General features: G+C 46.4%; 1 protein-coding gene across 1 annotated transcript in view; it reads right to left on the bottom strand.

Moving 5' to 3' along the window:
* Positions 1–12,727, bottom strand: part of LOC105469400 (damage specific DNA binding protein 1) — a 35,780-nt gene that overhangs the window by 5,918 nt on the left and 17,135 nt on the right. The window contains exons 11-21 of the mRNA XM_011720351.2: positions 11,679–11,754; positions 11,472–11,580; positions 9,507–9,685; positions 9,244–9,407; positions 9,059–9,166; positions 8,696–8,903; positions 6,547–6,642; positions 6,342–6,453; positions 4,906–5,029; positions 4,402–4,566; positions 3,588–3,682 (exon numbers count right to left, since the gene is read on the bottom strand). Of these exons, the coding sequence (XP_011718653.1) occupies positions 3,588–3,682; positions 4,402–4,566; positions 4,906–5,029; positions 6,342–6,453; positions 6,547–6,642; positions 8,696–8,903; positions 9,059–9,166; positions 9,244–9,407; positions 9,507–9,685; positions 11,472–11,580; positions 11,679–11,754 (1,436 nt within the window). The remainder of the gene's footprint in view (positions 1–3,587; positions 3,683–4,401; positions 4,567–4,905; positions 5,030–6,341; positions 6,454–6,546; positions 6,643–8,695; positions 8,904–9,058; positions 9,167–9,243; positions 9,408–9,506; positions 9,686–11,471; positions 11,581–11,678; positions 11,755–12,727) is intronic.

The following is a 12,727-nucleotide window of genomic DNA, read 5'->3' as shown; positions in this document are numbered from 1 at the left end:
TCTCTCTCCACACTCTCAACCTCCCCATCGCCTTGGAGAGAGTCAAGACCAAGGCCAGACACCGCCAGAAGCCCAAGATTCCCATTCTCTTCCCAAAAGGTTGTAGATTTCCACTGTTCAACATGGTAGTCACTAGCCACACATGGCTATGAAACACTTGAAATGTGCCTAGTCCATGCTGAGATGTGTTCTGACTGTAAAATACATACCAGATTTTTGAATTATTAGTATGAAAAACTGTAAAATATCTTAAGTGTTTTTTATACGGATTACATGTGGAAATGCTAATATTTTAGATAGTGGGTTAAATAAAATACCTTATTCATTTCACCTGATTCTTTGTGCATTTGTTAATGTGGCTACTAGAAAATTTAGAATGACATACATTACTCATACAGTATTTCTATTGGCCAGCCACAGAATAGATATGTCCTCACCTGACCTCAATGCCACCCTCCACCCTCCTAATCCCTGTGCCCACTCACTGCACCCTCTGGAACAGTCATTAATCATGGACAGCCTCTTCTCTGGGCAAACCCTTCACCTTCTCATTCTAACCGATATCCATGGCTCTTTCCTAAGGGCCTTGTGGCAATCTTGTCTGTTTTCTCTTCCACTGTCCCTCGTAACACTGGAACAGGAGGTAGCACAGTCTCCCATGCTCCTTGTCTGCTCTTTCAGACTTGTCACTCCCTCCCTTGAAACACCAGTTTTGAGGCTCATACCACCAGACCACACAACCACCATCACCCACTAAAGCAGTCACCTGAATTCCCACCCCACCCATCACTCTCTCCCACACAACCTCCTATAAGTGTTGATGACTATAATATTCACAGAGAAGGTCCTTCTAATACCCTCACATCTTAGCTTTTCTGACCCCTCCTTTCCCACTTAGTCCACTCTTATGACCACCTCTTAAAGCCTGGCATTACAAGTAACCGCACTCTTCCTGAATCTTGTGTCCTCCACTCGGCCTCTTCTCAGATGCCCATAGTCCACCACCATAATCACATAGTAACTGTCTTGCAGATTCCAATGCCCTGACCCCTCTCCCCTTTCTCATGCTCACCCAACAAAACTCGACTTGGATAAAATTTTCATCTTCCACCACAGGTAAGAAAAACCAACAGGATGACTGTTCTTTTAAATTCAAGACTAATAACTGAAAGGGGGTTCCTAAACCTCTCAGGAATCATGCATTTTCCTACTCCATTCACTCTTCTGGTCCTAAAACAATGAATTCATCCTTTTTCCACTCTACTCAAATTGCCAATGCTTCCTTCCCATCTTCTCTCTCAGCAATTTTACAGAGAACAGAGACACAGCCAAAAGGGCATTTTCATGAACTTCCATGTCTGTTCCCTTCTCTACCACTGGGTTTGAGATCCCACCTCCTTTTGCCTGGCCAAGAACAATGGCTCTCTTTCTAACATCAGTCCCATCAGCATAGAAAACATGCAGCAGTGTTTCCCAGCTTGAAAACTTAAAAACAGAAAATTATTATCCTGAAATTTCCCTGTCCACATCACTCTCTCCTTTACTACAAAACTCCTTGAGGGGTTTTCTGTACCAGCCTCCTTTCCTCCTACTCTCCGTTGAGCCGACTGCAATCAGGTTTCTAGCGCCACCACTCAACCAAGAGTTCTGATCAAGTTTACCACTGACTTCCATGTTACTAATCTTTTTTTTTTTTTTTTTTTTTTTTGAGACAGAGTCTTGCTCTGTCGCCCAGGCTGGGGTGCAGTGGCCGGATCTCAGCTCACTGCAAGCTCCGCCTCCCGGGTTTAGACCATTCTCCTGCCTCAGCCTCCCGAGTAGCTGGGACTACAGGCACCCGCCACCTCGCCCGGCTAGTTTTTTGTATTTTTTAGTAGAGACGGGGTTTCACCGTGTTAGCCAGGATGGTCTCGATCTCCTGACCTCGTGATCCGCCCGTCTCGGCCTCCCAAAGTGCTGGGATTACAGGCTTGAGCCACCGCGCCCGGCCCCATGTTACTAATCTTTATGTTACCTGACCTGCCAGCAACACTTGCAGTTTACCAATTCCCTCCTGCTTCAAATACTTTTTCTCCATGGCTTCCAAAACACTATTCTCTTGGTTCTCCTACTTCACAAGTCACCCTTCGTTTGGCTGGATCTTCACCCTGTCTTTGAAATACTGGACAGCTCCAGGGCTATCTTCAGATCCTGTCTCTACGGGCTCTCAGCAGATGGTCTGGCGATGTCAACCAGACTTTTAGCTTTAACTGCCATGCTAGTATCTGCAGTGTACCTCTTCCCTGGATTCCATACCTCTCTCATTGTTACCTAGTGAACATCTCCACTTAGATAACCACTGAAACTGAGTATATCCAGAACCTCTGGTTTCCACTCCAAACCTGCTGCACTATCTTTCCATCAGTAAATGGCAAAGCCAAAACCCCTGACACTTTATTCCTCTGCCTCTCATACCTCATCTTCAATCTATCGAAGTCCTTCAATCCTACCCTCATAATATAAGCAGAATGTGACTACTCTTCTTCATCTCCTCCATCATCGCCTGGTCCCAGCAACCACCAACCACATCTGGATTACTAGAAGAGCCTCCCCTAACTGACCTATTCTACCACTGCTTCTACCCCTGCTCCCCTATAGCCTTTCCAGAGAAGCAACATTATCTTTTAAAACACAAGTTCAATCATGTTCAAACCCTTGCTCAAACCCTCCAGAGGTTGCCATCACGCTCTGAATAAAACACTGACAAGCCTACCAGGCTCTTCACGCTCTGGTCCCTGGCTGTCCACTGGACTCATCTCTCACCAGACCATCAGCTCAGTCCCCGCAGACACCAGGCCCGCCCACTCTCGCCTGTGACCTACCACCCCTTGCTTCCTTGTCTTCCCCAAGCACAGGTAGGGTTCTTACCTCCCTTCATTTTGGAATCTGCTCAAATGCCACTGTGTATCCACGAGACCCTCCCGACCATGTGATATGAAACAGCAAACCCCACTTCCCATGTTCATCCCGGCATTCCTCCAGTCCTGTGCCCCTTTTATTTCTCACCATTTCATGTACTATGTACTTTATTTGCTCAAAAACTCCAAAAGGGCAGCTCACTGTCCATTTTGTTTGCTGCTATCTCCCTACTCCAAAACATCAAGTTGTCCATTTTCTATATACAAAATTTTTGTCAATTATACCTCAATAAAGATGGAAAAAAACTTTTTAGCAAGGGAGGTAGGGTCATGGCAGAAGCAGTGGAATATTTCAAAGGACTAGCTTTCAGGGATGCACTCAGGATATTCTGATTTGGCTCATTTTCTTTTGGCATGGAACACCCTACATGCAGGGACCATAGGTCTCACTCGTTTCTCAAGTCCCACAGCACTCAGGATCTGAAACACATGGGGGTTCATGTAACCTAGTTCAATGCCTGGTTCAACCTCAGTTTCCCAGATTCTCAACTCAGAGATCTATCCTCCACACCCACTACTTTGTTCTCCTTCAAATCTGACACACACGCGGCACTGGACAACCTGAGAGAGACACATTCTGCAGACAATGATGGGCAGCCTAAAGTAAGTACCAAGTGGTCCAGGCCTCACCGTGCTATTGATGCTGGCTAACAGCTTCCCGTTAAATTCCACCATAGAGTACACGGCCCCTTTCACTTCCTTTTCAGCCACAGTCTGTAGTTTTCCTGGGGGTGGAAAAAATATGTTTGAGTCTCTCTATGAGCCCATACTTTACCTTGTCAAAAGAATCCTCTGGTTGCCCCTCTGGTACTAATTCTTGCCCCCGCAAAGCCACTCGTCTAAAAAAACAACACAGACTCAGTATCTACTGGAGTTAACCACCACCTGAAGTATGAGCCCCAAGATAAAGTGCAGAGAAATATACTTGGTGTCTAGGATCTGCCCTCCACCCTGAAACTCTAGATCTCTCTCTCAAGATGGAAACCAAATCCGGTTTCACCTATCTGATCTGAGATTTCCAGGCTGATAGTCTTTAGAGCCCTCTTGGGTGGGAGTAATGAGAAAAGATATTAAAAGATAAACACAGTGCTGAAGCTGGAAAGAGCACCTAAATGCCTGAGCAACCAAGTGGAAAACAATTCTAGGATTCTTAATTTTTACACCTGTCATCACTAGATTCCCTTACCCATCATTCACTTCTCCCACCCCTCCTTTTGTTCTTTTGGCCTTTCAAAGACTAGCAAAGAAAGAAATGTAAGCTAAATTTTACTGTGTACTGTTCACATGCTCCAAAATTCAATCAAATAAAGAAGAGAACTGCTCTTTACAGCAATGAACCCAACTTCTTCTACTGCTTAACTGAGGCTCTCTGAAACCTCACAATGGCCTGCTGACTTTCTCAGCATTTCACATCCCTCAGAAACCGGAGAGTGCGCCCCCTTACCATCCGAATACTGAAAGACCACAATGCGACCCTGCTTGGGCTCTGCCTCTTCAGGATACACCATTGCTGTGCCCACAATGAAGTAAGTGTTGGGGTCTTTGCCCAGCTTGCAGGAGACCAGGCTGAGGGCATATTCATTCTGCAGAAACTGGTGAGCATGAAGCACTAAATAGAGAGTACAGAGATGACTATGTGACGATAGGTTACCCATATCTGCATGCACAAGTAACCATGTATTTCTGTGAGGCCTGCGGCTTAGGCAGTGACAAAGCGTGTGCCACCTGCTGTCCCTGTCTCATCAGATTATCCGTCCCCCACCAGCCTAAGCTAAGGAGAGGATGACCAGCCCTCCAAACTCACTGCCATCTCAAAGAGGTCCCACCCCTCCTTTCTGTTCCTCCTGGGATAATCTGCCACATCTGTCAGGCTTTGTAGGTAACAGAGCCCAGAACAGCTGGATTAGGGAGGGCATAGATAAAAATTATCGAAAGAGCTCATGTGCACCTTCAAAGGTGTGTTGGTCAATGATAAGTAGGTTGTGCACCTCCACCTCTTCTCCAAAGGAGGTCTCATGAGGAGCAGTGCTGCTGGAGAACAGCTTGCTGGAGCTGACACTGCTGGAAAGAGCCTGCAAACAGAGAGAATGCACATCATCCTTCTCAAACGCGGAAGAGGCGCTGAGACATCATTGTGAGGGGACCCGTCAGATTGGGACAGAGGCTGCAGCTAGCCAAGAACTCTGATGGCTGGCAGCTCAAGAAGTCTGAGGAGAATGTTTCAGAGGAAACATACAGTTGAAACATCAATCTGAAACACAGTAAAATTCTAAGGGTCATTAAAGACAAAACAGTGATGCTGCAAGTCAATCAAATACAGTTAAAAAGGAACTCAAGTGACCTAATAAAGGGACAGACTCCACTGCCCTCAATGGGAAGAGGAGCGGGGCACTTCAAATAAAAACAGAAGCCATGAAGACTTCAACTCTGGACTACAGAGGGAGGTCCTATCGCAGATGTATGGAAACAAGAAAGGCAGAGAATACATGGAAGAAAATGACCAGCTGGTATCTCCACTGAGCCTAGTTATGTGTAGCTCCAGACTGTCCTGTTATCTGCCTCATTCTGCAGGTAAGAAAACTGAAGTTTAGGCTTTCCCAAGGTCACACAGCTAGCAATAAACCTGGAAGCCAGGCCACGCACAGTGGCTCACGCTTGTAATTCCAGCACTTTGGGAGGCCGAGGTAGGTGGATCAAAAGGTCAAAAGTTCGAGACCAAGCTGGCCAACACAGTGAAACCCCATCTCTACTAAAAACACAAAAATTAGCTGGGCATGGTGGCACGTGCCTGTAATCCCGGCTACACGGGAGGCTGGGGCAGGAGAATCACTTGAACCTGGGAGGTAGAGGTTGCAGTGAGCCAAGATTGCGCCACTGCACTCCAGCCTGGGCAACAGAGTGAGACTCCGTCTCAAAAAAATAAATAAAATAAAATAAAAAATAAAATAAATAAAATTTAAAAAATAAAATAAAATAAAATAAAATAAACCCAGTAGGCACTTTTGAAAAGCTGGTTTCTATCTTTAAAAAAGAAAAAAAAAAAAAAAAAACCTGGAAGTCCGTTCTGTCGGACTCCAAACCCCATGCTCCTCCCCTATTCTACTACTCTGCCCTACAAAGGACCCAAAATGATGGTGACAGAAAAGGAATTATTCATGCTGCAAGGCCACCAAGTAGGAACTGTTTTTTATAAACACTTTTATAGAAGTCAGCTATGCTCACCTGTTGCCTACGGCTGCTTTCAGGCTACGATGGCAAAGTTGAACAGTTAGTGGTAACTGAGACCACATTGCCTGCAAAGCTGAAAGCCTTTACTACCTGGCCTTTACAGAAAGCTTGCTGGCCCCTGCTCTAATGTCATCTTTCTTTGTCCATTGCCCTTACCTGGGTGCTAGCGCTGGGCCTCAAGGCTGTTGTGCCCCCACTCGTGTCTTGGACTTCAATGCGGCTGGAGAGGACCCCGAAACACTGGGACACTTCCTGGTAGCAGATCTTCCTGCAGAACAAGTATGGAACAACAGTGTCACTTACAAAGTCAGAAGCGCCCTACACCAGCTCCCACATCCCACTCTCCCACCCCAGGCCTCACCTTGGAGACTCATAGAGGGGAACTGTGCGAATGTGCAGCTTCTGGATCTCATCGATGGTGCCAATGGTGAGGGTGCTATTGTTGGCTAGTGCCAGGCTGGAAAGAAGGGTCTGGATTTAGACTGAGGAGACTCAAGGAAGGCAAAGATTCTATGAGGCAACTCCACAGAGGAAGAAAAACAAGGCAGGGGCCAGACGCGGTGGCTCACGCCTATAATCCCAGCACTTTGGGAGGCCAAGACGGGCGGATCACGAGGTCAGGAGATCGAGACCATCCTGGCTAACACGGTGAAACCCCGACTCTACTAAAAAAATACAAAAATTAGCCGGGCGCGGTGGCGGGCGCCTGTAGTCCCAGCTACCCGGGAGGCTGAGGCAGGAGAATGGCGTGAACCTGGGAGGCAGAGCTTGCAGTGAGTGGAGATCGCGCCACTGCACTCCAGCCTGGGCGACAGAGCGAGACTCCGTCTCAAAAAAAAAAAAAAAAAAGAAAAGAAAAACAAGGCAGGATTATACCAGCTTTGACTCCACGCTAAACATCACCTGGAGAGACAGACAATTCTGATTCCTGGTCTCATCCACAAGATACTCTTATTTCATTGGTCTGGGTGAGCCTAGGCTGAGATTTTCAACAGCTTTCCATTTAATGATAATGTGCAGCCAGTTAAAAAAATCACCGCTCCAGGAAAGTGACTTTCAAACTACTGCCTGTGTCAGAGTCAGCTGGAGGGCTTGTCAAAACAGTCTGCTGGGTCCCCTCCCAGTTTCTGATTCTGTGAGTCAGGATGGGGCCTAAGCATCTGCATTTCTTTCTTTTCTTTCTTTCTTTTTTGAGAGAGAGTCTCAGCTCTGTTATCTAGGCTGGAGTGTAGCGGTGCAATCTAAGTAAGCTCACTGCAACCTCCACCTCCCTTTTTTTTTTTTTTTTTGAGACAGAGTTTTGTTCTTGTCACCAGGCTGGAGTGCAATGGTGAGATCTCAGCTCACTGCAAACTCTGCCTCCTGGGTTTAAGCGATTCTCCTTGAACCTCCTGAGTAGCTGGGATTACAAATGCCTGCCACCACACCCAGCTAACTTCTGTATTTTTAGTAGAGATTTTTAGTAGAGATGGGGTTTTGCCATGTTGGCCAGACTGGTCTCGAGCTCCTGACCTCCAGTGATCCACCCACCGCAGCCTCCCAGAGCTGGGATTACAGGCATGAGCCACTGTGCCCAGCAACCTCCCAGTTTCAAGGGAATCTCCTGCCTCAGCATCCCAAGTAGCTGCGATTACAGGCACGTAGCACCATACCTAATTTTTGTATTTTTAATAGAGACAAGGTTTCAACATGTTGGCCAGGCTAGTCTCAAACTCCTGACTTCAAATGATCCTCCTGCCCCGGCCTCCCAAAGTGCCGGGATTACAGGCGTGAGCCACCGTGCCCAGCCAGAGAATCTGCATTTCTAACAAGTTCCCAAGTAGTGCTGTAGCTGCTGGTTGGGGCCACCCTTTGAGAACTCCTGCTCTAGAGGGACACAAAATGATCTCTGAATTAGGGGTTATGAAACAATCATCTGAATCACCTGATAAGTTTTCTGAAAATACAGATTCCAGAGCTCAACCTCAGACCTCCTGAATCAGACTCTGAGGAAGATTCCAAAAACTCTGCAGTTTCAAAAAACTTCCCAGGTGTTTCTAGTGGGTAGCCAGATTTTTTTTTTTTTTTTTTTTTTTTGAGACGGAGTCTCGCTTTGTCGCCCAGGCTGGAGTGCAGTGGCCGGATCTCAGCTCACTGCAAGCTCCGCCTCCCGGGTTTACGCCATTCTCCTGCCTCAGCCTCCCGAGTAGCTGGGACTACAGGCGCCCACCACCTCGCCCGGCTAGTTTTTTGTATTTTTAGTAGAGACGGGGTTTCACCATATTAGCCAGGATGGTCTCGATCTCCTGACCTCGTGATCCGCCCGTCTCGGCCTCCCAAAGTGCTGGGATTACAGGCTTGAGCCACCGCGCTCGGCCTGGTAGCCAGATTTGAGAACCTCTGCACTATACCTCCCATCTCAGTTACTTATGACTTTGACACGGGAAAAAGGCTTTGAGGTAAGGGTTTGAGGAAAACATCATGATCCCCTCAATCAATAGCTCTCATTACATAAGGAAAAAGAGATTCACCTGTCAGGATAGCCATCTGAATTGAGGGGACACATGTAGTTCACTTCCTTGAGGTTGACATTTGAGAAGACCAATTTGTGGTTGCTGCTATAGATGACAGTGGGGCGGTCAGAGCAAGCAAAGACGTTGGTAGTAGACAGAGAACGAAAAGTCCTCAATACGGTGGGCTGGGTGCCTAAAGTCACCTTCTTACGGTCACTCAACAGACCTACAGAGAGAATGACATCAGGAGAAAGGAAGAAAGAAAACAGGACAAATAGCTGGCATGTGAAAGTTCAAAAGCAGAACCCTGGGACTAAGAATTCTGTGTAATTCTAAGACTCCATTTCTGAACGAGTCCCTCACTCAAAATACTACTCTCACCTGTCTCAATGTTGAGCCCAAAGTAGAAAAGCGCTCCATCTCCCAAGGCACAAAGGAGGTAGTGGCTACTCTCAAAGGTGGTCATCAGGATGGAGCGAGGAATGATCTCTGTGAGAAATGGGGACATTATGTTCTTGTTCCACATTTTGACTCTGTCCCAATCCGGGTCCCTAAATGACACATACCTCCACCCAGCATCTCCTTGTGCAGTAGTTCAAAAGAAGGCAACTTCAAGATACGAGCCGAGATGTCCGTCCAGAGGCCAATGGCACAAAGAGGGGACAGTCCATTGCTATCTCCTAATGGGGTGATGTCCAAGCAAGCCACTTCATGTTCCATCTCTGTGTGGCTGAACAAAGAAGAATATGGCAGAGGAAGGAATCCAAGGATCAAAGAAGTCCTAGAGAAAAGAGGAGGAAAGCAAGCAGATAGAAAAAAAACCACACACCTGATCTGCCGGAGCTCCTGAGGATGGATCTGCAGATAGTAGAGGGCCCTGCCCACAGCTACCACCACCTGGCTGCTGTTGCAGGAAGCCACACTGATGTTCTTGGCCTGAGGCTCCTTCCATTCACTGACCAGAGCTTTGGGTTCTTGAGAGACCAACCTCACCGACGCTGAAGTGATCTAGATAAAGAGCAGATGAGCAAATGTCTCCAAGAATCTGCCAGGGTCCACACAGGAGTGGAAAGGTGGTAAATACAGCCCTAATAAAGCCCTACGAATAAGCTACACGAGGCTTCTATTTCTTATTCCCCAAAGTCCTGCTAATGATTATAATAGATGTCATTTTTGGATGAACGCCTGAAGGAGGCCAGCTTAAAAGTAGCTTACAGCTTTCAAACCTACAGCCAGTGGGGAAAAGGACTATTTCATTCTAATTGAGGCTTACTTGGGTAATACAAACTGCATCCTGTGGGAAGATATGAATACAGTAAGACCCTGTGATCACCAGTTTTTTGGCTTTTTTTTTTTTTTTTGAGACAGAGTCTTGCTGTGTCGCCCAGGCTGGAGTGCAGTGGCGCAATCTCAGCTCACCACAACCTCCGCCTCCCGGGTTCAAGCCGTTCTCCTGCCTCATGCCTTAGCCTCCCGAGTAGCTGGGATTACAGGCGCATGCCACCACACCTGGCTAACTTTTGTATTTTGGGTAGAGACGGGGTTTCACCATGTTGGCCAGGCTGATCCTGAACTCTTGACCTCATGATCCACCCACCTCGGCTTCACAAAGTGTTGGGATTACAAGCGTGAGCCACCATATCTGGCTGTAACCACCAGTCTCAGCAGTTTTTCTTATCCCCCAAATCAGACCTCTAAAATATCTAAGTTCTTTACTGTGTATGAGCCAGTTAAATTATTTAAAGTTCCTTAATAAAGGTTACAAAATTGTATAGAAATATATTGTATAAATTTATCACTGAAATAAAACAGGAAGTAGGTTGGTGACAGTTATCTATTCATTCATCTTACCTAGCATGATTGAGTTTATATTTAAGGATGAAAGCTCTTTAATAATAGATAGGTGAGCTGGTGCCAGTCTTCAGGCCAATAGTTAGATAACACTGACAAAGCAATGACTCAGTATCTGGGCACGTCCCACACTTGGTTTGCAAACTGACAGAATTTCCCTCCAGTTTTACCAATCTACCACTGCCAGGTGGCTAAAAGGAAAACCGGGTGGATAAAAAGAAGGAGACAGTTCATTAATCCTTAGGCACTCCAGTGCCCTACCCACCAATGGCAAGATGGACTCTGGCCACAGAGTCAAGAACAGCTCAGAAGGTTAGGAGAGAGTGCAAAAAGCTAAAGGATGTCAGGGTCACTCCAAACTTCAAACAATTGCTGAGGGGTGGAAGGGTGTCAGAAATGAGGTTCTCGTGGATAACAAATGCCAGAAGGCTATCTGTCCCCATATCGCAGATAGATTGAAAGTAAGGATCAGAATAGGATAAGCTTCAGTTATAATTAACATGTGGAAAGAGTCATATTGGATGGTAGCATCATGATAAATTTTTTCTTTTTTTGTGCTTTTTGGTATTTTCCAATTTTTAAAATAAGGATGTATCACTATTTTAACAAAGGGAAAAAATTTGAGGGTCTCGGAAAATAAAATTAGCGCTAAAACAGGATCCGAAACTATATTTTTATATTTATGTATACAACGATCCAAGTCTATAAAAGAAATTGTAAATACACATACATTTGCAGAAAAAAATAAAGCTAAAAGGAGCAACTCTAAGGTTAAGAGCTGTGATCTCTGAGTAGTGGGTTATCTATAATTTTTTTCCCCTAGAATTTTTACATTGTTTTTGGAGCCATAAAAATTGGTTGTTTTAAAATCCCGTGGTGCTCTGTACTGCACTCTAGGTCAATTCAAGTACATGGTAACACCTGCCCCTTTCTCAGTTATCACCTGGATAAGCTGCTGATGAGCCACGTTGCCACAGAAGAAAGTCTGCTGATCATCCACGAAACCCATCAGTTCGGTTTCTTCTACCTCCTCTCCATTTAACATGAGAACTCTGCAGCAGAATGGAGGGCCTGGGTCAGCCTGGGACCAGCTTCCCCACCTCACAACCTTCTCACCAGCACCAACAGCTGGGACTAGACCCATCCTTACCTTGTCTGGCCCACAAAAGAGAGCACCAAAGTGTCATCAGTCTCACGATTAGGGTCAGACCGCAGTGGCCATAATCCTGGAACAAGGACCAAGGATTCAGATGCATAGGACAGACCAACACTTAGCGTGCATATCTATAGACAGCGCAGGCCAGGGGCAGTGGCTCATGCCTGTAATCTCAACACCTGAGAAGGCTGAGGCAGGAGAACTGCTTGGGACCAGGAGTTCTAGACAAGCCTGGGCAAAATGGAGAGACAGACCTTGTCTCTGCCAAAAATACAAAAGAACTTGCTAGGTGTGGTGGCACAAAACTGTAGTTCCAGCTACATGGGAGGCTGAGGTCGGGGGATTGCTTAAGACTGGGAGACAGAGGCTGCAGCTATGATCATGTCATTGCACTCCAGCGTGGGTGACACAGCAAGATGCTGCCTCAAAAAAAAAAAAAAAGGTATATATATGGATAGGGCAGCCTGACACCACTGGAAGGGCTGGAACTTGGAGCCCTGAGCTGAAACCCCCTCTCGCTCCTTCTTGGTTTTAAGGCTCTAAAAAGTTAGTGGTCTTTTTTTTTTTGGCCTTTTTTTTGTGAGAGTCTCGCTCTGTCGTCCAGGCTGGAGTGCAGTGGCCCGATCTCAGCTCACTGCAAGCTCTGCCTCCCAGGTTCATGCCATTCTCCTGCCTCAGTCTCCCAAGTAGCTGGGACCACAGGTGCCCACCATCATGCCCAGCTAATTTTTTGTATTTTTAGTAGAGACAGGGTTTGGCTGTGTTAGCCAGGATGGTCTCAATCTCCTGACCTCGTGATTCGCCCTCCTCGGTCTCCCAAAGTGCTAGGATTACAGGCGTGAGCCACCGTGCCCGGCCAAAAGTTAGATTGTTTTAAAGCTGTTTTGAGCCTGTTTTAAATTTGGGATTGGATTATATACATTTCCATTACCCAAAATCTAAATTTATTTATTTATTTATTTATTTTTTGAGACAGAGTCTTGCTCTGTCACCCAGGCGGGGGTGCAGTGGCACGATCTCGGCTCACTACAACCTCTGCCTCT

The sequence above is a fragment of the Macaca nemestrina genome, chromosome 12, assembly GCF_043159975.1.
Source record: "Macaca nemestrina isolate mMacNem1 chromosome 12, mMacNem.hap1, whole genome shotgun sequence".
Lineage (NCBI taxonomy): Eukaryota > Metazoa > Chordata > Mammalia > Primates > Cercopithecidae > Macaca > Macaca nemestrina.
This window is presented reverse-complemented; position numbering and strand designations above follow the sequence as displayed.